We start from the raw sequence: 25,591 nt of genomic DNA, 5'->3' as shown, positions 1-25,591 counted from the left end.
TCCTTTTTTGTCAATCGCTTTCTATCTAGCCTAGCGCATATCTTCCCTAGTTTGTTAGGTGCAGAAAAAACAACTTGTAATCCATACCGGCTGCCTACATTCTTTAGATTATGTGATATACTGTGCGCATAGGGTATGGAGACACATTTCTTTTTCTTTTCTTCATAATTCCTCTCAATTTGAGGCTGCTCCAAAGATATATTCTTGCGCACAAGATGAACCAACTTCTGTGCGGTTCTGCGCAGAACATGCTCTTCGTAACCGGCACTAGCCAATCTATCTACTTGTCTGATGAAGCTATCATTAACTTTGTGGGAACAAGATTTGGCCAAGGCAGCGCGGAGACACGAGAAGGCTATGCCATTCTTAACTGTCTTTGAATGCCCGGAAGAATAGCTAAGCAGGGGCTTCTCAGATCGTGGGCTATATAACCAGCAAACATGGTCTGGCTTACGTGATAACAATAAGTCCAAGAACTGAAGCTGACCTTCCCGTGGCACTTCCCACGTAAACTCTAGGCCTTCGCTGCAGTCCCTGAAAACACTTAAGGTATCTACTATAGCCCTGTCAAGTACAGTGTGTTCTACAAAAATTAGGTAATCATCAACATATCTAAAAATGGTCTTTGCAAGGCCCTTTGCAAGGCCCTTCTTGGGTTACGTGAACAAAAAAATTGAAGCCAACATAAAGGGCCTTGCAAAGACCATTTTTAGATATGTTGATGATTACCTAATTTTTGTAGAACACACTGTACTTGACAGGGCTATAGTAGATACCTTAAGTGTTTTCAGGGACTGCAGCGAAGGCCTAGAGTTTACGTGGGAAGTGCCACGGGAAGGTCAGCTTCAGTTCTTGGACTTATTGTTATCACGTAAGCCAGACCATGTTTGCTGGTTATATAGCCCACGATCTGAGAAGCCCCTGCTTAGCTATTCTTCCGGGCATTCAAAGACAGTTAAGAATGGCATAGCCTTCTCGTGTCTCCGCGCTGCCTTGGCCAAATCTTGTTCCCACAAAGTTAATGATAGCTTCATCAGACAAGTAGATAGATTGGCTAGTGCCGGTTACGAAGAGCATGTTCTGCGCAGAACCGCACAGAAGTTGGTTCATCTTGTGCGCAAGAATATATCTTTGGAGCAGCCTCAAATTGAGAGGAATTATGAAGAAAAGAAAAAGAAATGTGTCTCCATACCCTATGCGCACAGTATATCACATAATCTAAAGAATGTAGGCAGCCGGTATGGATTACAAGTTGTTTTTTCTGCACCTAACAAACTAGGGAAGATATGCGCTAGGCTAGATAGAAAGCGATTGACAAAAAAGGATAGGTGTCGGTGCTCTGTTAAGCACATTGTTTCGTTTGTTGAGTGCAGAACCGCGGTGGTTTACTGTTTGCTCATGTCATGTGGGAAAATGTACATCGGTCAAACGGGCCGGTGCATAAATACAAGGTTAACGGAGCACAAGAGAGCATTAGCTAACAATGCTTACTCGCACTTAAGACGGCATTGCTTAGAATGTGGCTGCTCCCCGCTGTTCTCTGAGACTAAAATTCTTTCCAGCCACAGAGATAAGATGACAAGGGAAGTGATCGAGGCCTTCCACATCGCAAAAAGAAAAGATTACTGTATAAGCCAAGCATCGATTACTTTGAGCGATTGCGAAGTTGGCTTTTTAGAAAATACGTTGTCATTGTAGCACGTGGTACACCGTCTTGTTGTATAATAACCAAGGTCTTTTACGAAATAAACTAGTTGAGAGTGCAGCGGTGTCCCTTTCGTCTCTCTTTTGTAAAACGTCGTGCGCTGCTTATTTGTAATCATGAACTGTCACCAACTCGCCCAACTTTCGGTTTTACTGAACTTCATTTCCTTTACATCGGGCTCTTTTATATGTTCTGGCTTCTTCAATCAACATGACCCGTGTACCCTGGCTTCAATGATGGCGATTTGCGTGTGCAAGGCAAGAGAGGCATCCTGGCATATAAGGTATAATTTGTGCCCCAAGGAACTGCAGGTCATGTGTGGTTTCTTACAACCTTCGTCTAAGCACGCCAAACGTATATGCAGGATTTTGAATGAGGAATGGTGGCGGCAAGCGAGGCATTTCAAGGATTGTCTCAGAGTAGTGTGCGCCGCACAACAGGGAGGATCGCACAACAAGTTCTTCAGGGATTGGTGTAAGACGTCTGACAAAATAGCGGACTGGTTATGGGACAACAGCCGGCCACACTTACCTAGGCCAAAAAAACCCAAGCCAACGGATGGAAAAGTCATCACCTTGGGAAACTGTGACATTCCTAAAGACTACAAGAAGATTCTCGGATTAGGACCAAAGTTCTGCTTTGAACCGTCCTTTACCCCACCGGAGAAAGTGGCGCTCACCAAGAACCTTGCTCGTCGTGTGTTAGAAGAAGAGCGCCCACGCTTCATCACGGAATGCGTGGATGTTCTAAAGAGGACGTCAACCACAAGCGGGAAGCAACAGCACGTAAGAACTTTGGTGGACTTTGGCATTAGCAACAATTTGCGTTTTCTGACCTCTGACAAGGAGGGTTGCTTTGTTATTTTACCTGATGGGCTTTTCCAAACTAAGGCGTTATCGGCAGTTAATAAGAATTTTGTTCCTGTTAACAAGAAAGCTAGCAAAGTCAAGGAAGAAGCTGTCGCGCTACTTTTGAACCACAATCTGGAAAAGCTTGCTTCTACTGTGAAACGTGCGATAAATTTGCACCTGGAGTTGTTTTTTGCAGCAAAAACTCACAAGCCTGACGTTCCGTTTAGGTGTATTGTATCGGAAAGGGACTCATGGCAACTTAATCTTTCTACCTTTCTTCAAGAGCAGCTAGTTAGCCTTAAGGTATCGGATCCTTTCTGTGTACCGAACTCGGAGGCGTTGGTTGCCTTCTTGACAACCTCAAACCCTGGTACTTGCAATTTTTTTAGTGTTGATGTTCAGGATTTGTACTACAACATTCCACATGGTCCTTTATTGACAGTTGTTAGAAAGTGCATTACTGATGATAATGATGAAATCGAATTTGTTAACAAATGCGGCATTTCAGTAGGAGCTTTCCTCGAATTATTGTCTTTTTACTTAAGGTCTACTTTCATCAAATGGCATGATGAGTTGTACCTACAAAGATCGGGAATATGCATTGGTTCGAAGGTGGCCCCGATACTTAGCAACATTTTCTTGGGTTACGTGAACAAAAAAATTGAAGCCAACATAAAGGGCCTTGCAAAGACCATTTTTAGATATGTTGATGATTACCTAATTTTTGTAGAACACACTGTACTTGACAGGGCTATAGTAGATACCTTAAGTGTTTTCAGGGACTGCAGCGAAGGCCTAGAGTTTACGTGGGAAGTGCCACGGGAAGGTCAGCTTCAGTTCTTGGACTTATTGTTATCACGTAAGCCAGACCATGTTTGCTGGTTATATAGCCCACGATCTGAGAAGCCCCTGCTTAGCTATTCTTCCGGGCATTCAAAGACAGTTAAGAATGGCATAGCCTTCTCGTGTCTCCGCGCTGCCTTGGCCAAATCTTGTTCCCACAAAGTTAATGATAGCTTCATCAGACAAGTAGATAGATTGGCTAGTGCCGGTTACGAAGAGCATGTTCTGCGCAGAACCGCACAGAAGTTGGTTCATCTTGTGCGCAAGAATATATCTTTGGAGCAGCCTCAAATTGAGAGGAATTATGAAGAAAAGAAAAAGAAATGTGTCTCCATACCCTATGCGCACAGTATATCACATAATCTAAAGAATGTAGGCAGCCGGTATGGATTACAAGTTGTTTTTTCTGCACCTAACAAACTAGGGAAGATATGCGCTAGGCTAGATAGAAAGCGATTGACAAAAAAGGATAGGTGTCGGTGCTCTGTTAAGCACATTGTTTCGTTTGTTGAGTGCAGAACCGCGGTGGTTTACTGTTTGCTCATGTCATGTGGGAAAATGTACATCGGTCAAACGGGCCGGTGCATAAATACAAGGTTAACGGAGCACAAGAGAGCATTAGCTAACAATGCTTACTCGCACTTAAGACGGCATTGCTTAGAATGTGGCTGCTCCCCGCTGTTCTCTGAGACTAAAATTCTTTCCAGCCACAGAGATAAGATGACAAGGGAAGTGATCGAGGCCTTCCACATCGCAAAAAGAAAAGATTACTGTATAAGCCAAGCATCGATTACTTTGAGCGATTGCGAAGTTGGCTTTTTAGAAAATACGTTGTCATTGTAGCACGTGGTACACCGTCTTGTTGTATAATAACCAAGGTCTTTTACGAAATAAACTAGTTGAGAGTGCAGCGGTGTCCCTTTCGTCTCTCTTTTGTAAAACGTCGTGCGCTGCTTATTTGTAATCATGAACGTCTTCAAACTCGGAACCAATCTTTCTCAGGTCCTCTTTCTCAGGTCCTCCTTCACTTAAGCAGGGCTCTAGGTTTATCTGCTCCCGGATTACTTTCGATCCCCCTTCAATTACCTCACTAGAACTCAAAATTTCTGCTTCCTCTTCCTTTGAAGCATTCAACAGCTGATTTACGACTGCTTTCAAGTTGTAAATTTTGTCCGGCCGCCTTCCTAATTTAATTTCATAATTTGTATCGCAAGGCTTCGATAATACTTTGGCGGGCCCTTCCCAATCAACCTCAAGCTTGTTCCTTTTGGATGGCTGCAGCCGCATTACCTGATTATCAACTTCAAAAGCGCGCTTCTTCCCCGATTTCTCGTAGTGCTCCTTCGACAGCACTTTTGCCGCGTTTTTCTGGCTTTCCACTAGCGCTTCAATTTGGCTTTCCACTAGCGCTTCAATTTGGCTTTCCATAGCGTTTCAACCTGGCTTTCCACTAGCGCTTCAATCTGGCTTTCCACTAGCGTTTCAACCTGGCTTTCCACTAGCGCTTCAATCGAGAGGTCCTCACGCTGCTCTCGAATGAGCGTCTCTCGATCAACTCTCGGCAGCTCGCTCCAACTTTCCGCTACAGGCGAGAGCGTTGAAGCCCCCTCGCTCTGATTCAATGGCGCCATGTCGTCTCCCCCAACGCATACTGCGCCGGCCGCTTCCGCGACGGGCCGCTCGCGTGACTGCTCACATGACTCACGCGGAAAATTTCCTCTCTGAGGTTCCGTCGACCCGCCGACAAGGTCACTTGAGCGTTCACCGCATTGAACCAGATCAAGCTCCTGCGAAAGCTTTCGCGCTTGCGATCGCGTGAGGGCCATGCACGCTAAGTTGGGGAAGAACGCTTTGCCCTGCTCTTTGAGAAGCTGCTCTGAGTTGTTGGAGAAAAGATATGGAAAACGATCATTTAGCGCGGCAGACACAGCTGCTTCGGTGCGAAGCTTACCGAACGGGCCTTCAATGACAACCGTGGCGATTGGTAAGCGAACACTCTGCACCTCGGCGACTTGCCTGATCCACGCGCATTCTCCTGTGAAGTCATCCGGAGACACCAATGAAGGATGGACAACGTCCATGGTTGCCGCTGAGTCTCTAAGTGCTCGGCACGTTTTCTCATTGACCCTAATTTCTTAGAGATACGGCTCCAACAACCGAATGTTTTTTTCTGATTCTCGGATCGTTGCGAAGGCAAACTTTTCCTGACAGTTTCTCGCGATGTGCCCTTCCTTTTTACAGTTGTAGCAGATTAGCGGCTTCCGTTTGTTTTGCGGTTCTAATGCCTGTGTGGTAGAAACCTCACTCGATTTCTCCGCTTCTGTTTGCCCTTCCCCTACACTGTCCTTCGTAAGAGACGGGTCCTTCTTGAAATTACGGTGCGGAACGGGTTTCCGTTGATCAGGTTTCCTTGAAAGGCCCTCTTTCCTTTCATCCTTTTCAACGCGCACTGCCCTGCTATGCAACTTTCGGCGAGTATAATACTCCTCAGCTAACTCAGCTGCCTTGTTTAACTGTACTTCCCCAAGTCTGTCCTGCAGCCAAAGCCTGACATTATCCTCGATGCAGCGGTAGAATTGCTCCAATGCAACGCATTCCACCACTCTATCGCGGTCGTCATAAACACTTTCGCCCTTGAGCCATTCAATTAAATCGGCCTTAAGACGAAACGCGAAGTCAACGTGTGACTCATTCCCCTTTTCAGCATACCGGAACCTTTGCCTGAAAGCCTCGGGTGACAACTTATAACGTCTCAAGAGCACTTCCTTAACCTCGTCATAGCTCTCAAACGCTTCCCTCGACAAGCAAGTTATCGCGTCGGACACTTCGTTGGGAAGAAGAGCTAACAGGTTCTGCGCCCAAAGTGGCCGCTCCAAAGCGTTTCGCTCACAGACGTGTTCAAACTTGACGAGATACTTCGCCATGTCCTCGCCTACTACGAACGGTGGCAGTTGGTCCCGAATTCTAAAACCGCTGACCTGAATCGTCGGAGAAGCTACGCTAGGCGCCTGCGAACACTGTAGGATTGCCAATTCTAGTCGTTTCAACTCTAGGCGCTCTTGTCTCTCGGCCTCCTCGCGCTCGCGACGTTCGCGCCTTTCAACTTCTTCACGTTTGCGAGCTTCGCGCCTTTCAGCTTCTTCACGTTCGCGAGCTTCTACTTCTCGCCTTTCAGCCTCTTCGCGGCGTGCTTTAATATCCACCCAGGCCTCATCGACTTCCTCAGCCGACACTCCCTCATCCTTCATGATCTCAAGGATCGCTTGCTTTCGTTTCGCACGGCCCAAAGTAATGCCGAGTTCCTCACAAATTTCGATGAGTTCCTTCACTTTAAGGTTCTCCATCGTTCACACTAGCCTCTTGCTGTTTGCCCCTGTTAACAATTTACTTGCCGTACCCACTATAAGTCAACTAGCAAGACGCGCAAGCAATTTTTCACTCTCCCGTGTTTACCCCCTCCGCATTAACTTTGGTTTCAAAGCACTTCGACTTTGCTTGAAACAATCAAAGCTCCCTCTAATGCTTCACACAGCCCTTCTCTAAACTACTACAACCTGAGCTAGAGTAGTCTGGTGAACTGAGGGGAAAACATCAGGCACTCACCGCATCGATGTCGCTGACGCCGGCCGATCCCGCAGCTGCCAACCACTGTTGCGAACGACGGACCGATCCCACCGAAGCCACCACTGTTGCGAACGACGGGCCTGTCCCGCCGAAGCCACCACTGTTGCGAAAGACGGCGACGCCAACACGGTCCCGATGGCGCCACTGCTTCCAACTCCGCCGGGAAGGTCACCAGCCGTTTGGTAGCGTATGTTTATCAGCTCGCGACTGCTTCTGCGCAGAGCTGATAAGACGAGCGGACGAGACGACGGTGAGTTAAACAAGGTTTATGTACAGCATATTTACAGAGGCGTTACAATTTCGGCACTGGGGCCGACAGAGACTCGAAGAGCCGAGCTCCCCTCTCTAACACATAGATCAGCCTTTCGCCTAAGACCGCTGACTCACACACATGTCGGCTCTCCGACACGGGGACTCCCTTCTCGTAGGACCGCCGATCACGACGCGCCGCAGGGCTTCTTTTATTTACACCGGGTCCAACCAAATGTCCAATCAGAAGCGCCGCTGGTCGTCAGCGCAGATTCTTCCAATGGGGTTGCCGCGCCATGCGTCAGACCACCAGACACGAGAACGCCGGCTCGCTGTCACGTGCGCCGCTGACTCAATGCACGTGGGCGAGAGAGGCGCCGCGCGTGTTCACGCCGTTGAGATGTTCGCGTCAGGCAGACTGCGGGCTGGCCTTGACCCAGATTGCCTTTTTCAGAGGCACGGACGTTTGACGAGGACTCGCTGGCATAACACCCCTGGTGTTCTGTGCCAGTGAACAGAGAGCCAGTTCTGTGCCAGTGAACGAAGGAGACGAAGACGAGGAACCCATACCAGCCGGAGGCGTCCCTCCTCGTGCCTTGAGATTTTTGACAGTCGCGTCTCCTTGTATATTTCTTCGAGCTCCTAGTGAGTGACAATATTCGATGCCATCGCCTGATGCTCTAAATCGTCGAAAACCTGCGCTGACGTAACTCAGTGAACTTACGAAGCAGACTTTGTACCCCCTACCTATAGGCAATCAGAGGTTATCCTCCACCCCTCCCCCGAACTCCGCTTTCCTTATGCATACACGCCTATCAGTATTGTATCAAATTCGCCGAAAGTTGTGTGGTGTCGACCGAAAGTCGCGAACATGCAGGACGGTACGGCTGCTCTCAACCCGGAGGACCTGAGGATGCGCCTGACACTGGAGTGCGCCGTTGAGGTGGCCAATGAGAGGGCGGCCGACGAGTCGGCCCTGCGGCGCGAAGGCACGACTGAGGACGCCGCCAAGCTGCAGATGGCCGCCGACGAGCTGACCAGCGAGCGTGGTGGCAGCAGTGGCACCGAGTAGCACGCCAAGTCACCAAATCCACCGATGCCGCTGACCGTCGATGCGGGCGTGGACCGGATTCGAACTTGGCCGCGTTTTGCCGAAATACAATCACCCTTCGCCTTGTGCGTGCGCAAGCGTCGTTTTATAATACTTTTTCTTTTCTATTCACTACTTCAAGTATAACATTAAAGAGAAGATTATGCTCATCTTAACCAAGACCATTGTTCTTATTTCTTTTTGCTTCACGAACGTTTTTATTAAATGGGGGCGAATATTTCGCAGTTATTGATATTTTCTGAATGAGTAAAACATCTTTCTCTATAGTGTATGCATGTCCATATAAAGTTATCAAACTTAAAGGACCCCTAAAAGAAGTTGATAGCAGCGCCCCCCCCCCCCCTTAAAGTACTGTATGAAGAATTATACAACAACTGACGCGCGCTTTTTGAGAACCCCTTGAAGTGGTGGCTATGCATTTTATGATAACATAAATAGAAAAAAACTAGGTGTACATGTGGGTTGTTAAAGAGCACGTGGGCAGTATTGCACAACCCGTAAAATACTGGCCACATAACCAGTGGATGCATTGGCTTAAAAGAATGCCATTACAAAGATGTACCACGCAATCCTCTTAATTTGTAGATATGGGCCCACTTCGGGGGATGGACCAAGTATTCGCAAATTTCACCGCCTGGAGAGGGCGCTGGTGCAAGCCAAACTTGGCTGTCGTTTGGGGGATCGTGCAGCCAGCGCGCCAGCAGCCGCCACCGGTGTGCCCGTCCCTTCGACCTGTGTAGTGTTTTCGGCTGCAGCCACCGTGTTGTCAAGGCTTTGCTGAGGTGGTCATTGAATCTAGCATGTATTATATCCCACACTGCGTGTTGAGAAACGCGTGTGTGGCGTATACTGAAGGAAAATAAGTTTCGAACGCCAGGCACATCGTCTGCTGCGGTGTACAGCTTTGTGAACGCTGCTCGTGCCACGGCCGGGGAAGACCAAGCGGCCGTGCTCGTGGAAAGCAGGAAACCTCGCATTTGACTGCACGGCGTCCGCACAGCGGCGTCCAACATATTTTGTGATTCTTCTAGCTCAGCAAGCAAACAATCAAGAATAAATCATTGCTACTACGACTCGCAGTAACTGTCTAACTTCCCAATAACCGTAGTAGAATTTGCCAGCAACAAAATATAAATAACCAGCGAGCCGCCAAAGTGAGAGCGACTGAACGATGGCATGGGCTGGCTGCGTGGGCATCCCCCAAACGACAGTTACGACGGATGCCGCATGGTGATGCCACCATCTGTGAAAGTTGCGAATTGCGTAGCACACAGGCAGCACCATCGTCATAGGTGGTCGGAGCGCGAGTCGGTTACGCCACGAAGTGCGCGCGGTCTCGTGGTGGAACGGTGGCCGTGGGCTCGCTCTACAGAAGAAGCCGACTACAATCGGCAGAAGCTGTCCCACGGAACACCGTAGATAGCAGCTACTATCCCTGCACAGTGACCACTTCGTCGACCACACGGCTGGAGGTGAGTTCTACGGGGCATGGTCATTGTAGTACAGCAGTGCAGCTGCCCGTTATCGCTGGTCTAAGCAGACGCAGCAACTGGAGTGCTTGTTTGTTCCAACTGGTACACGTTCATAGGAAAACAAGAAACGGCGACAAGCACTGGAAAGAGAGAGAAGTCTGTTACATCGTGCATAATGAATAGCACAGCATAAACGGAGACATCTTGTTTATCTCATCTTCTTCCTTCTTCCCCGTGGCGGCCACCGAGCGCGTGCCACCGCACAGCGCTGTAGTCGGTAGCGACGCCTTATACCACATATCCCCTCTTGCAAAAAAAAAAAATAAAATAAAATAAAAATAAATGGTAGAAACACACAAAACTGTTTTTGTCTACTTCCTAACGAAGTCCTTCAATTTCTTTGGGGTCTTCTTTTTACGCTTGCTTTTCCTTGCAGGCGCATTAAATCCTGGACTGGTCAAAGCTTGCGTGCCGTCTGGTGGAGATGATACGGGGTCTGCCCTTTCATGACCATCCGCTCTTGATGTGTCCCATTGGGGCGCACTAGATGACCGATCAGATGCAGGGGACCAGTTCATAAGGGCAGCGGTTTCAGGCTGTAATGCATGAGAAGACCGATTAAATGCAGGTGTCCAGTTCATAACAGCAGGGGTGCCCGATTTCATTTTGTTGACCGCTCCGGAGTGAACTGCGATTAACTTAGATGCGTTCCACACACGCCCATCGTCCAAAAGGTACGAGGCCGGTCCCCGTTTTCCAATGATCTTCTTGGGCGCGGAAAATTGTGAAGACAGCTTACCGTGAGCTGCAGTTGTCTTAACGCGCACGTAATCACCAACGACGAAACTGGGTTCCTTGGCTCCACGTTTTTCATCGGTGTAGCTCTTCGAGATCATTTGCTTCTTTTTGACATGCTCTCGTAGCTGTTCAATCGCCCTTGACGGGTCCGTGCTGAAGCATCTGTCGGGCAATCCCAATATGTCAAGTCTGGTGCGAGGTTGGCGTCGATGAAGAAGAACAGCGGGTGTCGCACCAGTAGTCGCGTGAGGCGTACAGCGATATACTTGCAGGTAATCAAGCATGGCTGTTCGTACGTCACGACGTTCAAGCAGGGCTAGTTGAATGTACGACTTCAGCACCCTATTGAATCTCTCCACCAAGCCGTTAGCTTGTGGGTAATACACGGAAGAGTTGTAGTGCGTTATTCCACGCTCCGTGAGAAACTCGTCAAAGCTTGCTGAAGAGAACTGTGGTCCATGATCGGATACAATACTACGTGGGTAGCCTTCTCGCGCAAAAAGTTCAAGTAAAAACTTCTTCACTGTAGACGTGGTCGCATCTCGCACGAACGCCACTTCAGGCCACTTGCTATAATAGTCAATAACAGTAATCGCAAAACGGCAGTCGGCCGAAGCTTGCGTGAAAGGTCCCACAATGTCGATGGCAATTTTTTCCCACGCCGCGTCAGGAAGAGGAACAGGTTGCAGTGGCGCTGGAAAGGTACGTGCGGACTTGTCACAAGACTGGCAAATCACGCATGTGCGCACCAGTTCTTCAATGTGACTATCCATGCATGGCCACCAATAGGACTCTCTCAGGCGAGCTTTGGTACGACTAATGCCTGGATGTGACTCGTGGGCCAGATCCATAAGGCGGCGTGTCAACGTTGCAGGCACGACAATCCTGTCACCCCGGCATAGGATATCACTTACAACAGAGAGTTCAGCCTTCACGTAAAAGTAAGGTAGCAATTCTTTTGACAGTGATTTCTTGTCAGGCCAAGAAGTAGTCGTGAAGTGCTTAACTTCACAGATAATCTGATCATTGGCACTTGCTTCTTGAAGTTCTGGCATGGTAACTACGGGAGACAACAAACAGATAAATTCCTCTTCTGGTGCATCGCGGATTAAACTCTGGACGGGTAGCCTGGAGAGAGCGTCAGCCACGACGTTTTCGCTACCTTTCCTGTATTCGACGGTATAGTTGTAGCAGAGCAACCGTGAGGACCAGCGCGCAATCCTTAATGGTCGGTGACCGGTGCCTTTCGTCGAAAGAAGCGTAACCAGCGCTGCGTGATCCGTTCGTAAGATGAAAGGTCGTCCCCATAGATAAACGTGCCAGTGTTCGCAAGCCCAAACACAGGCAAGGGCCTCACGTTCGCCGACTGAGTATTTCCGCTCATGCGGTTGAAGTGTGCGGGAGGCGAATGCGACAGTTTGCAGTGAGGTCCCGTTGTCTTGCTGAAGTACTGCACCTAATCCATATCCTGAAGCATCAGTTGTAACGAACACAGGCAAGTGAGGATCGAAAAGATGAAGCACTTCGCAAGATGTGAGCAGAGATTTCAGGCGCTCCAAACTGCTCTGTGCTGCCGCACTCCAAACGAAAGAGGCTTGTCCTCGTAGCAAGGCGCGCATTGGCTCGACAACATCCGAAAAATGAGGAATGAACTTGGAATAGAAGCCTGCAAGCCCCAGTAGCGAGCGGAGTTCGTTAATATTTGTAGGTGATGGTGCCTTTGTTATCGCCTCAATGGATGACATCAACGGAAATAATCCTTTGGCGCTCACAACGTGACCTAGAAAAGTCAACTCTGCCACGTCAAAGACACACTTGTTGTTGAGCCGGAGGCCAGCATCAGAAAGACGTTGCAATACAGCGCGCAAGTTTCCCAAATGGTCCTCTCGGGATCGCCCATACACGATGATGTCATCAATGTAAAATAGGACACATTTGCACCCTTTCAAGATCATGTGCATCATTTTCTGGAACGCTGATGGCGCCGACGCCAGTCCGAAGCAAACCCTCTTGAAGCGAAATAGTCCATCGTGAGTGATGAACGTGGTAAGGTCACGGCTCTCTAAACTGAGCGGTAACTGGTGATATGCAGAAGCTAAGTCTAGCTTCGAGAAACGCTGTGCCCCAGCCAGGCTGTTCAGGAGCTCCTCAGTTTGTGGCAAAGGAAAACTGTCTACTACCACAGCTTTGTTTGGCTCCCGTAAGTCAACACACATGCGAATCGAGCCGTCTTTTTTTCTGGCTACGACAATAGGGGAGACCCACTCAGAAGAGTCGACACGCTCAATGATGCCCTGAGCTTCTAATTTCTGAACTTCTGCCGAGACTTGCTCGCGAATGACAAGTGGCAGTCGTCTCAGTTTGCTGGCCACCGGTTGTACAGACGCGCGAACTCTGACCTTGTGAGTGAAACCTCTCACAGTTCCCAGCTCTTTTGCAAATAGGTGCTCAAACTCAGAACGTAATTCTGGAGGTAGCACCGGAGTTTCTTGCGTCATTAGAAGACACCTGAGCGGTGACCCTTGGATCTTCATATCCAGAGCAGCGATGCCGTCTAATCCCAGAATGGTCGTTCCCCCAGGCACAACGTATAGTAGAACAGAAGTGCATCGGCCGTGAAATGAGGCAGTAGCAATGAAGCATCCTTGTATAGGAATTGCTGCCTTTGAATAATCGAGAAGCTGGACGGATGTAGACTTCAGTGGATACGCTTTAGAAAAATAGCGTTGGTAAAGTTCTTCGGCCAGGGTCGAAACCGATGATCCTGTATCGATCAAAAATGGTACAGAAATTCCTTCTATTTCCAACGCTGCGTAAATTCCCTTCTTACGGCTCCAGATCTGACAAACACTTAAATGGTCGTCTGGATCAGCTGTATCGTTACCTTCCGCTACATGCTGAACATTCTTCTCAAACTTCCGCAATGACTTGCACACCTTTTCAAGATGGCCAATTTTCTCACATTGTCGACACCTATGTGCTTTGGCCTTGCACAGAGAGCTATTTGCAAGGTGTGCCGTAGAACCACAACGATAACATACTTGCTCTTTCGGAGATATGCGACTTTGACCGTGCATGTTATAGCAAGTACATGTGCTACAATGCCGTTCTCTGTGATTTGAAGTATCTTTTACACGATGAACTTGCAAGTCATTTTGTGCAAGTTCTCTTGCTTCATTAGTCGCTTGATCATGCTGTTTGGCAATGGTAAGAGCCTTAGAAAGCGTGAGAGACTCTTCCAGCAGAAGGCGTTCACGTAAGTATCCACTTGTGGTTTTCTCTATGAGCTGGTCGCGTATCATGTCGTCCGTTAGATCACCGAAATTGCATGCTCCTACAAGACTTCTCAGCGCGGTGACGTAATCAGCCGCAGTCTCACCTGGGGCCTGCGTACGTTGACGGAAACGGTGACGCGCTGCAGTGACGTTCAACGTGGTTTTGAAGTGACCTTCCAGCGTCGCGATGGCGCGGTCGAACACATCAGGACTAGGGGACGTTAGTGTACCTGCCGCAGCGCTCGCAGGCACGAGGCACGGGTCGTCAGTAGTCGTCAGAGTCTGGAAGATACGTTGTCCTTCCAAGCCCAAGCAGTTGAGCAGGATCGCCTTCCGACGAATGGCAGGTAGGTCGAAGGCGCCCGAAGCAACCATGTAATTCTTGAAAGCCTGGATCCATTGCTCCCATGGAATGTCCGGGTGTCCAGGTGACGACAGGAACGGAGGTGGCGGCTGTAGCCCCGAAATACTCATCGTAGAAGATGGTAGGCAATAAACGAGGGCACAGATGAGGTTCAGGCCGGTAGCACATGGGCTGGTGAATCCTCGTCGCCAAAATATGTTACATCGTGCATAATGAATAGCACAGCATAAACGGAGACATCTTGTTTATCTCATCTTCTTCCTTCTTCCCCGTGGCGGCCACCGAGCGCGTGCCACCGCACAGCGCTGTAGTCGGTAGCGACGCCTTATACCACAAAGTCGGCGTCTCTTTCCAGTGGATTTCGCTGTTGCTCGTTTTCTGTGAGCTGCAACCATGCAAGGCGTTGTACCGCTTGCGAGGCTATACCATTTGAATATAAGGTCCTAATACGTGTTGTCATGCCGGAGAAGGGAAGCGTAGGACCCCGAGGCGGGCGCTAGTGCACTACTACTTCCATGGTGCGTCTCTTTGATGCGTGGACCACCGATTACCGTCACATCACTGTAGGAGCCCTCGCGATCATGGTTGACTCCTGTTAGACGGAATTGTAATAGACGTGTGTGATCGCGACGGGGGCATGGGTCGAACTCCATGGCGTGTCTTTGTCCAGGCACGCCTTTCAGGTCCGTCACCACATAACGCATTATGTGATTGGCTGATGCCAGACGAATGATGCAGCTTATAGATCTCATGGCCTGGCGTCACCGAAACTGCCATGTTGGAGTACTGGCAACACGGATGGGCTGAAGTTAGACATGTTACTTTATAGTCTTATTGGTAGACTGCCGGGGCATAAGCATAATATTTTTTTTTCGATAGGGTGCGGGGAGGGGGCACCTCCTTATTTTGTGTTGGGGGCAGCCAGCCAGATGAGGTTGAGTCATGGGTTGAGTGCCATTGCGTGCCCTGTATGTCATAGCAAAGGAATTGGAGGGGGGGGGGGGGAGGCAGTTTTTGTGTGCTACCGCCCGGCTACGTTACCGGTAGTAAACTACATGCAAAGTCTGTCGTAGAGTTACCGTACAGCACACGCAAAGCTTTGCGTTTCTGTTGCGCATGAGTAGCACGCTCCCCTCGTGCGTGCTCCCAGAGAGGCACGAACGCTGACGCTACGCCGCCTGCAGAGTCCGCAAGCCTTGCGTACGCTATTCGAAAACTCCCAATAGTTGAATTGTGGCCCGTACACAGAGGCGAAAAACATTTCAGCGGAGTCGTGCTATAAAGCATGTTAGCTAAAACGTGATTTTGCAGCTGCTTTCATGTCTCGTCACACAGCTGCCTTGTCGGAGTACCAGTATGGGCACTTAATCAAAACACTGAATTGGTTTAAATTTATGAATGGTACTTTTAGAATTGCAATTTCACCAAATGCGTTGTCGTATAGGCTAATGAAGTGTCCATGATAGGATTATCCAACAATTCGTGGTTTTCAGCGAAAAACATACGTTATGCTTATGCATATTTGTAGAGCACACAGTAAAATAATATTTAGGTGCAAAGCAAGCACTACAACTCGCCGGTTATAAACGCCGCCCACCGCATGGCGACCGCCATTTTTTCGGGGCGTCTGTGACGTCTTGCAGTACATCGAGCCGAGCAGTTCTTCTCGTCCTCTTCTACACCTCAGTTTCAACCGCCGCATATCGCTTAGTTTCAGTGCAGAATTGAAGAAAGCTGAAAGATCAGGACTTCACACTGTGCTGATCAAGAAACGATGTCGTTCACTGGAACGCAGACTCTCGCGCAGCAAGAATGTGCTTGTTACCTCAAAGCCTCAAGTGCGCAAGTGTTGCCCACCATCGCGCGTTTATAAGAATATTTCGTTATAAATTTTGCACTTGGCCCAAATGCAGTACAAATTTACCATCTTATTTGTGAGTGTACCAGGACTAACTCACACAGCACCGATTATGATAGCGAATTGGGTATCACGGCTCTTTCATACAGAAGAAACTGAAGTTCAAAATTTCATTTTTCAGTTTCGCTCCCAAGTCTCCCGCCGTAACGTACTATGGATTCAAGTTGTATTTTTTTTCTTATTTTGGCCCCGTTGGCTCAATAGGATTCAGGAACGGCCCCAGAACCTTTTTTTTACTTGGGGTAGTGGGGGGCACTTTCGACAAGTGACTTCTTCCAGAGGGCCAAGGGGGGGGGGGGCAAGAACTCAATGCGTTTTCTAATAAGTCTCTGCTCTTATGGGCAAAAATTTGTAGGGGCGGGGGGGGGGGGGCTATTGCTTTCGGTGCTTTTCTTTGGCGCCACCCCCGTGAAAATTTCCGGAAACTTGGTATCAATGTCTGTGGCTCCCTCGTGCAGTGACCTGGTCAAGGGGTTGAACACCAGGCCCTTTCCCCCTCCCAGAAATATTTTTCGCTATTGCATACAGTGTGCCCTTCCCCCCCCCCCCTCCCGAAAAATGTTTCTGGCTACGTCCCTGCCCTCGAGAGACAATGCCCTCCGTTTTTTCTTTACCGATTTGAAACTACGTAGGTCATATTAGACAGCATAAAATCATGACGTAACTGCATCTGGTAAGGGAACTTCAAGGAAGCGTCCGCATTTTCTTTTTGCGTGTTTTCGCGCTTACGAAGCGCCTTATTCTAACAAGCGTGGTGATTTTCGTACTACGAGAGAGCAATTTAATAATACAAAAAATCGTCTTTCTCATTAGTGTTAGTTTAAGACGCCGCATCCATAACGACACGTGGACGCTGTCATGTACAGTCGGCCAAAATTTTAACTATAGCGCACAGCGACCACTTTTTTTTTTGTCTCTGAGTGCCATATTAGGGCAGGAAGTTGCAAAAAGTTGCTTCGTGGACATGTGATTTGTGGGCGTACACTTGTCATCAGCTTTTTTTTCGAAATTTAGTTTAGTCGTATGGCAAATATACACTAAAAAACTGCCACACATGCATGATAGCTAAAGATTTGTTGAATGTACTTCGTTGAAGTATTTGTGATCACTGGGAATATATTTATGAGAAAAATTAAGCGCTGCTAAACATCCAAGTGGTCTATGGCACGCGTCGATGTCGCGAGACTTGACACACCATCTCAGCGCAGGTCGTTTGCCGTTGTCTCCATGTTCTTTTGCAATATCTTTCACAATGAGAGATTTTATATCGTGCTGCAGGACCCGATGGTCGTGCACGAGCCCCATCCGTGCCACCAGTGTCGCTCGGTGTCGTTCGACAACGGCAAGCAGTGCGTCATCACCACTGACTTGGACCCAGAGGCGGACCCTCTCAAGCTGAAGATGGCCGTGGGCCGTCCACCGACGCCTGATCCTTATCGCGAAGAAGTCTCCGTGACGACGCCCAAGGATAATGCGGAGAGCTCGCGCCCTCCCAGCACCGCCTCCCAGACAAGCCCACGTGCACACTCGGCTCGCATAGGTATACCATCATCTCAGTCATTCTCGCGACGAGGGCTATTTGATACTGCATTCTAGTAGGACGAAGAGAGCAGAATAATTAAAGGACAGGACTAAACTAAGTACCTTAGACCTTTTGAGTTTGTCCGTAGACATTCGAGAGTTCTGCTCAAACAAATTAAATGAATTAGATCATCATCCTTTAAACGAGTGGCAGCCCATGGCGTGCACCTGGGGAGACCTGGGAGGGTGGTCTTGGCATTGTCGAGTATTGCCATATCGTGAGTTGTGTGAGAGGCATCCTTCATGTAACGTGCAATCAGGAAATGAGCTTGCGCACGCCTGTTCTCTTAGTCTGTTAGGTGAAGGCTTGCACCGGGGCTTGCTGGCAGTGGCGTAACTCCAGAAAAAATCACAATGGAAGACACAAGATATATGCAATGGCAACCATTTCACGCTAAGTTTGGTTTTAATCACATGAAGTGGTAAATTCTGCTTTCACATGAAATTTTGAGAAAAAGAGAAGGAGCGTTCTCGCCAAGTCATTCAAAAGAGCATGTAGTGGCATGAGCGCACGTTGCATGGCGAAGTTGTTTCTAATCATAACACGTGAGGCGGTAGCACTTTTTGTGACTACGCATGAAAGCGTAAGCGTGCGCATGATTCGCCTTAATGGAGCGCGAAGGATCGTCGCAGTACCCCCCCCCCCCCCCTCTATCAAGTTAATGCATAGGGCCGACTTCCCGCTTCCAGTGGAGGGGGGACAGAAGGGCAACAGTCCCTCTGCCCCCCCCCCCCTCCCGGAGGCGTGAATGTCTCCCCATCTCCATGCACCGGCCAAGGCATAACACTACGTTTTTTTTTACATAACTTCAGCTGCATTTAGCATCATGCATAACTGTTGGAAATATTCACCCTTGGAAACTCTCTTGCCAATTCTACTGTGTCTACCAGTGATCTTTTTTTTTCGCTCTAAATAGCAGAATCAAACAGGAGAAAACGCACTCGTACTTCACTGTGAATGGCTTGCGAGGAATCGCCGACATAAATAACGGTATGTGATCAGAGATTGGTAAGCAAATCTCGAAATGAAACATATTAGGAGCCGTCGGCTCCTTGTTATCGCGAGAAGCACGATTGGACATGCCTTAGTAAATGTATGGGCCACGCTCTGTGCTCCCTACCAATAGATGATCAAGGCAGAGCCCCCCTTCCCCCCGACTTCAATTACGCTCACGCGCCTATTGTTTCGAATTCACCGAAAGTTGTGCGGTGTCGACCGAACTTTGCCACGCTGCAGGACGGGTCGGCTCTGAAACCAGAGATCTGATGATGCGCCTGAAGCCGAAGTGCGCTGGCGAGGCGGTCAAGGATGGGGCAGCCGACGACCTGCCGCATGAAGGTGGTGAAGGCAGGGCCGAAGACGCCGCCAAGCTGCAGATGGTCGCCGACGAGCTGATGAGTGATGGTGGTGGCAGCATTGGCACCGAATAGCACAAAAAAAGGGTCGTGTAGCCGACGCAGTCGACCTCCGGCGTCTTCACGCGCATCTCGCAGCTGGTCGTCGATCGGAAGCAACCTTGGCCGCCTTTTGCCAAAATATAACTGTGCTGTGGTGCTGTCGCCCGCATCGTTTGGTGGACAAGTGGGAGAAAAGGGCGCTTGTTTGCCCGACCAAAAAACCACTCGTGGGAAAGCCAATTGCCTATCAATTTATTGAACACATTGGTTGACTGGTATCGTATGGGCCAATCCGTGGCATTATGATCTATCGGACGCTTATTTATCTATTAGTGTATTCGTCTTTGCCGTATTAGTGTGTATTGTGTAATTGTGAATTGACAACTTATTTAGCCTTGTAGAACCATATTTGAGTTTTATAATTCTATTCGCATTTTTCCCCTTTTGTAGCTCACAGTTTTGGAATTAAAGGACGAGAACATGACTTTTCTATTGGAAAGATTGTCCGTCGCACTGATTCAAACCAACTACTTTTTTTTTTTCGTGAGAGGTGGGTTATATGACACACTACTGCGCCGCGTACGATTAGGTGTTTCATACACACCTCGTTTTTTATGCCGCATATAGAGAATAACGTATTCGCACTGCGATAATGTCGATGCGTCCCAAGCACATATTCTTTTAGAATGTCCACAATACGATCAACAACGCGCTGAACTGAGGGATCGCTTGAACCAACTCAACAGACGACCATTTAAGAATACAAAAATACTTGGACCATGGCCGCATTCGGAAAATGAACAGCGCGCAGTGAGCGACCTCCGCGATTTTTTAATGGACTCAAATCTAATGAAGTGTCTTTATCTCACATTATACCTTGCCACTGTATGTAAGGGCTCTATCAGATATTGCCTCTGACTAGTTTTTCCCCCTTATTCCTTTTATTCTTAATATTGTTTTTGTGTGCTTATATTATACATTACTGTTATGATGCTGGGATAGCCGGCTCTAACATAGCCTACCCTCGCATGTTCTGCCAAATATTAATAAAAATTTACTTTAAAATGCGAAGCAATTAGCCACTTCAGTTTTTGAAAGTTCTTTAGAAAAAAGGCACCATACAGGCATAAGGTCGGTGCAACTGAACTGCGCACACAGTGCCGGCTGTCTAATTTTATAACAAAGCAATGAAAAATGCATTTGTGAATTAATAACTCAGATGCGATTTCGCCTTTCAAGGATGGTTCTGGTGCATACTCCTCTTTTACAGCTAATAAACAGTACATTCATTTCCTATGATCCACCCTTCGCATTGGTATGGCAGACACTCCTGCATGCGACTACTGCGGAGATGAAGAGACCATCGAACACGTCCTGTGCAGCTGCGCTTGCTACGACACACAGCGATGCCAGCTTCGGATGGTTTTGAATCGACTTGACCCCGCACCATTTTGTGTGCAGAAGATACTAGGACCTTGGGTATCTGCCTCAGTTGCGCAGAAAGCAACTAAAGCACTGCTACTTTACCTTAAGTCAACAAACCTGAGCAACCGCCTGTAAACTGTGTGTGCTCCCCGAGTGTGCTCGTGATTGTGTGTACCTTCTCATCTTTCTGCAACCTCTTTTCTCCCCTTTATCTCTTCCCCAGTGCAGGGTAGCAAACCGGATGTGCGTCTGGTTAACATCCCTGCCTTTCCTTGTATCTTTATCTTTATCTCTCTCTCTCTCTCTCTCTCCTATGATCCACCAAGCTATATTCAAGCGTTGCTAGCCCCTGGGAGAATGAAGTTGCATGTTATATTCACATTGTCACACCGTAAAGCACGCTTTGTTAAGGTACCGACGTCTGTGCTTCAACTCGACCGCTGACGTTATGTCAGACCATAAGTTACCCATTGTAGTCGCCGGGGCAGACGCCAGAACGGCGGAGCCCACCATGTGCGCTACATGCCTCAAAGCAAACAAAAAGAAAAGGAAGATGTATACCACATGGTCCCTGACCATATTCAAAGCATATTCTCCAAAAGCTGGTCTCTTTTATTTTTGTCTTGTGAATTAAAATAACAAGTTATTTATAAACTATATATTGCGAAACATTTTGATATTATAGACAATTCTCTTATCAAACAAGGCACCGCTAGTTCTATGGTGGATTCCCCATGGTGGGTTGCGCCAGATACACCAGAGCCGTATACCAACCAACCAACCGACCAATTAAGTCAAGGGTAAAAAACACGTTTCACACTAAGCAGGCAACAGCCGCGTGTTTGTTCCCCTTGACTTGGTCAGTGACCACATCCACATAACTGAAATACGAAAATTCTAGTACAACGGGCTCTTTAAAAAGTTATGTCCTACCAGCTTGCCCAAATTTCCACGCGTCATAACTTCGCATCTGCATCCTCAACATGATACCTTACCAGACGAACTTTCGTCGAACTCTTCATTACAGAAAAAAAGGGAAAAAAATCACACCATATCCACGGAGTGAATGATGATGAGTGGGGCGACGCGTCCGTCAGCCCGTCCGTGCTTACGTCCGTCCGTTTGTTCTTGCTTCCGTCCATCCACGGGTCCACCCACACGTCCGTCCATCTGTCCATCTGTCTGTCCATCAATCCATGCGTCCATCTAGTGAACACTCCAAGTACCGCCATCTCACATCTCGTATCCCCTGTGGCACATACCCGCTCCGTGCGTCCATCCATCCGCCCGTCTGTCTGGTAGTCTGTCTGTCCCTCCGTTGATGAGTCCGTCCGTGCGTCCATCTAGTGAACACTCTACGTACCATCATCTTCCATCTCGCATCACCTGTGGCACATATCGGATATGTGCCACCTGTGGCTACGTACGGCAACAACGGAGGAAGGACATACCCACACACTAAGAAGCTTTGCCCCTAAATAATAGTCGCCTGCGAGATCTCCGAAGTCATGAAAAGGCCGGAAGGAGGATTTGTAGTGTCGATTGAGAATTATAACGTAAATGCAAGGTCAAAAGCGGTAGCAGCATCGGTACAGAAGCAGCAAGAGCTGGCCGCGTACACAGGCAGCGTCTCAGCATGCAACCAGGCAGCTTTAGCTCGCGCCAACGTGTCGATGTCGGTGCAGTAGTGGGCATTCCTCTACACTACATTTCGTCCCCCGTCCGAAAAGGAGCCATCCTGGCGACTCACGGAGAACAGAGTACGAGCGGATCGTAATAAGTTTTCAGCCGCTGGACGCGTGAATGGTTTCACGACCCCGAAAGCGCTGGTCTGAGGATGGCGCAACGGGTTTGACGATGTAGTTAAAAAGTGAAGTCTGCGAGACAACGCGGTAGGGTCCCTGGTATTTTGAAACAAGCTTCGAGAAGAGGCCTGTGGGGACAGCGGGAACCCAAAGCCACACAAGAGTGTCCGGAACAAAGTTACGGTATGGCTGGTTATCGCCACGTCGAAATCTTTGTCTCAATGGTCAATGGTTGTAAACGACTGGTCGAGCTTACGACATTCCCCGGCGCGGCGGGCAGCTTCAGAGATGGGCATAGACTCGGAGGAATCAGGGTGATAGGGTAGAATGGTATCTAGTGTGGTGGAAGAATCTCGGCCAAATAACAGGAAAAATGGCAAAAATCCCGTTGTCGCCTGTGGAGCGGTGTTATATGCGTACGTCACAAAAGGCAAAATGAGGTCCCAATCGGAGTGGTCTGAGGCAACATACTTAGATATCACGTCCTCTAGACTACGGTTGAATCTTTCCGTCAATCCATTCGTCTACAGATGGTAGGCGCTGGTAGTCCGGTGAATAATACGGCATTCGGCAAGGAGTGCGTTGGCGACTTCAGAGAGGAATAGACGTCTTTTGTCGTTGAGAAGTTCATGTGGTGCGCCATGACGGAGAATGAAGTTCCGCAAGAGAAAAGATGGTACGTCGCATGCTGTGGCAGCAGGCAAAGCGGCCGTTTCTGCATATCGCGCCAAGTAGTCGACAGCGACAACGATGCAACGGTTTTCGGAAGCCGTGAATGGAAGAGGCCCATGCAGACAGATCCCAATGCGGTCGAAAGGCCTGGCTGGGCAAGGGATTGGCTGGATCGGACCAGAGGCGTGATGAGGCAGAGCTTTCCGTCGTTGGCACTGCCGGCATGAGTGAATATACTTGCGCACAAAGGTGTACATGTCTCGCCAATAAAACCGGGAGGAAAGCCGAGCTTATGTTTTGAAGATGAATGCATGTGCGCACTGAGGGTCAGCGTGGAAAGCTGAACATATTGCAGCACGAAGATGGCGAGGTATGACCAGTAACCACTTTCGGCCGTCAGACTTGTAATTCCTGCGGTAAAGGAGGTTATCACGGACCTCAAAGTGAACCGCTTGGCTGCGCAATGTTCGAGAAGATGGACAAGTCGACGGGTCTGAAAGGAATCGCAGAAGAGAGCTGATCCAGTCATCCTTGCGTTGCTCAGACGCCATGTCACAGTTTTCTGGGAACGCAACCATTTCGTCCACGGCAGATAAACATGCAGAGCTTTCGGATGACATAGGTGAGCGTGATAGAGTGTCGGCATCAGTGTGACGTCGGCCAGACCTGTAGACAACACGCATGTCGAACTTTTGCAACCGCAAAGCCCAGCGAGCTAAACGGCCGGAGGGGTCCTTCAACATGGATAACCGACAAAGCACATGGTGATCGGTGACTACGTCGAAAGGGCGACCATATAGGCATGGTCTAAATTTACCTAGAGCCCATATAATTGCCAGACACTCCTTCTCTGTCACAGAATAGTTCTTCTCCGCTTTGGTGAGGGTACGGCTTGCGTATGCGACTACGTACTCCTGGAATCCCGATTTGCACTGCGCGAGCATGGCGCCGAGTCCAACACCACTGGCATCGGTGTGTACCTCAGTCGGAGCAGTCGGGTCAAAGTGACGCAAGATTGGCAGCGAGGTTAACAGGCGGCGCGACTTTTTGAAAGCATCGTCACAGGCGGGTGACCAAGCGTAACTTTTCGAGTCACTACGTAGAAGTTCAGTCAAGGGGGCGGTGTTCATAGCGAAATTCCGAATAAAGCGGCGGAAATACGAGCAGAGACCAAGAAAGCTCGCAGATCCTTCAGAGACGCAGGTTTAGGGAACTCTGCAACTGCCCGAAGCTTGGCGGTGTCAGGAAGAATACCGTCTTCAGAGACAACATGGCCGAGGATGGTGAGCTCACTTGCGCTGAAGCGGCATTTCTTCAGGTTGAGCTGAAGGCCGGCGTCAGTTAGGCACTGCAGTACTCTATCTAGCCTGCGAAGATGAGTTGAAAAACCCGATGAAAATATAACCACCTCATCCAAGTAGCACAGGCATCTTTTCCACTTCAGACAACGCAAAAGATTGTCCATCATCCGCTAGAATGTTGCGGGCGCGTTGCAAATACCAAGAGGCATGACACAGAATTCGTAAAGGCCATCAGGTGTGACAAAGGCCGTCTTAGGCTGATCTTCAGGGGTCAGAGGGACTTGCCAGTAGCCACTCCGTAAGTCAATAGAAGACAAGAACTCCGCACCTTGGAGGCAGTCAAGGGCATCATCGATTCTCGGTAAGGGGTAAACATCCTTTCGAGTTATTTTGTTAAGATGACGGTAGTCAACAAAGAAGCGAATTGACCCATCTATCTTCTTAACGAGAATGACTGGAGATGCCCAGGGGCTATTCGAAGTCAGGATGACGCCACGCTTAAGCATGTCAGTATACTTGGTCATCGATAACCTGGCGCTCGGCTGCGGACACGCCATAGAGTCTTTGACGCAATGGCGCATTGGTACCCATGTTGATGCGGTGACATTCAGCTGACGTGCGCCGGAGGGGAGTATGCTGGCAGTCAAAGGAAGAACGGAACTTGTCCAGCTGTCGTAGAAGCTGAGCACGTTGCGAAACGGTTAACGTGTCGGCGATTGAGCTGCTCAGTACGTCAGGCCTAGTAGTCTGCGGCAAAGAGGCACAGGTCACTCCGGTGACTTTGTGTTCGGCGGAAGGACCAGTCGGCATGTCGATAATTGCAGAAGGGTTGAGACTGTAAACAAGCCTGACGCACTCACCCTGAAGTAGTGTTACAGGACATGACAACAGGTTCGAGATGAGCAGTCTGCTGACGCCTTCATGAAATTCTAGAAGGGCATAAGGTAGCGGCGAACACTTGCGATGAATAAAAAGGGTAGATGGCGTGATAAGGGCACTCGGCTGGGCGAGCTAGTTGGAAGACACCATGGTAAGGGCAAAAGAGTGCGGCGGTATGATGACGTCTTCAGCAACAAATAGCTTGTCCCCAGTTTCAAGAACATCATATAACGGAGCGTCGCCAAACACTTTAAAGCGCAAGAGCAGGCGATGACGGCTTTATTAGTGGAGAGAATAAGGTCCCAACCCAAAATAAGGTC

General features: G+C 48.8%; 1 protein-coding gene across 1 annotated transcript; it reads left to right on the top strand.

Annotated features, from left to right (window-relative positions):
• Positions 1–9,689: 9,689 nt before the first annotated feature.
• Positions 9,690–19,368, top strand: LOC142774482 (uncharacterized). The gene is made up of 3 exons (XM_075874823.1): positions 9,690–9,855; positions 17,489–17,750; positions 19,029–19,368. Exons 2-3 carry the CDS (start codon positions 17,495–17,497, stop codon positions 19,220–19,222), a joined length of 450 nt encoding a protein of 149 aa, XP_075730938.1. The 5' UTR covers positions 9,690–9,855; positions 17,489–17,494; the 3' UTR covers positions 19,223–19,368.
• Positions 19,369–25,591: the final 6,223 nt, after the last annotated feature.

The sequence above is a fragment of the Rhipicephalus microplus genome, chromosome 10 (genome assembly GCF_043290135.1).
Source record: "Rhipicephalus microplus isolate Deutch F79 chromosome 10, USDA_Rmic, whole genome shotgun sequence".
Classification (NCBI taxonomy): Eukaryota; Metazoa; Arthropoda; class Arachnida; order Ixodida; family Ixodidae; genus Rhipicephalus; species Rhipicephalus microplus.
The sequence above is the reverse complement of the archived record's forward strand: the minus strand, read 5'-3'. Positions and strand labels throughout refer to the sequence as shown.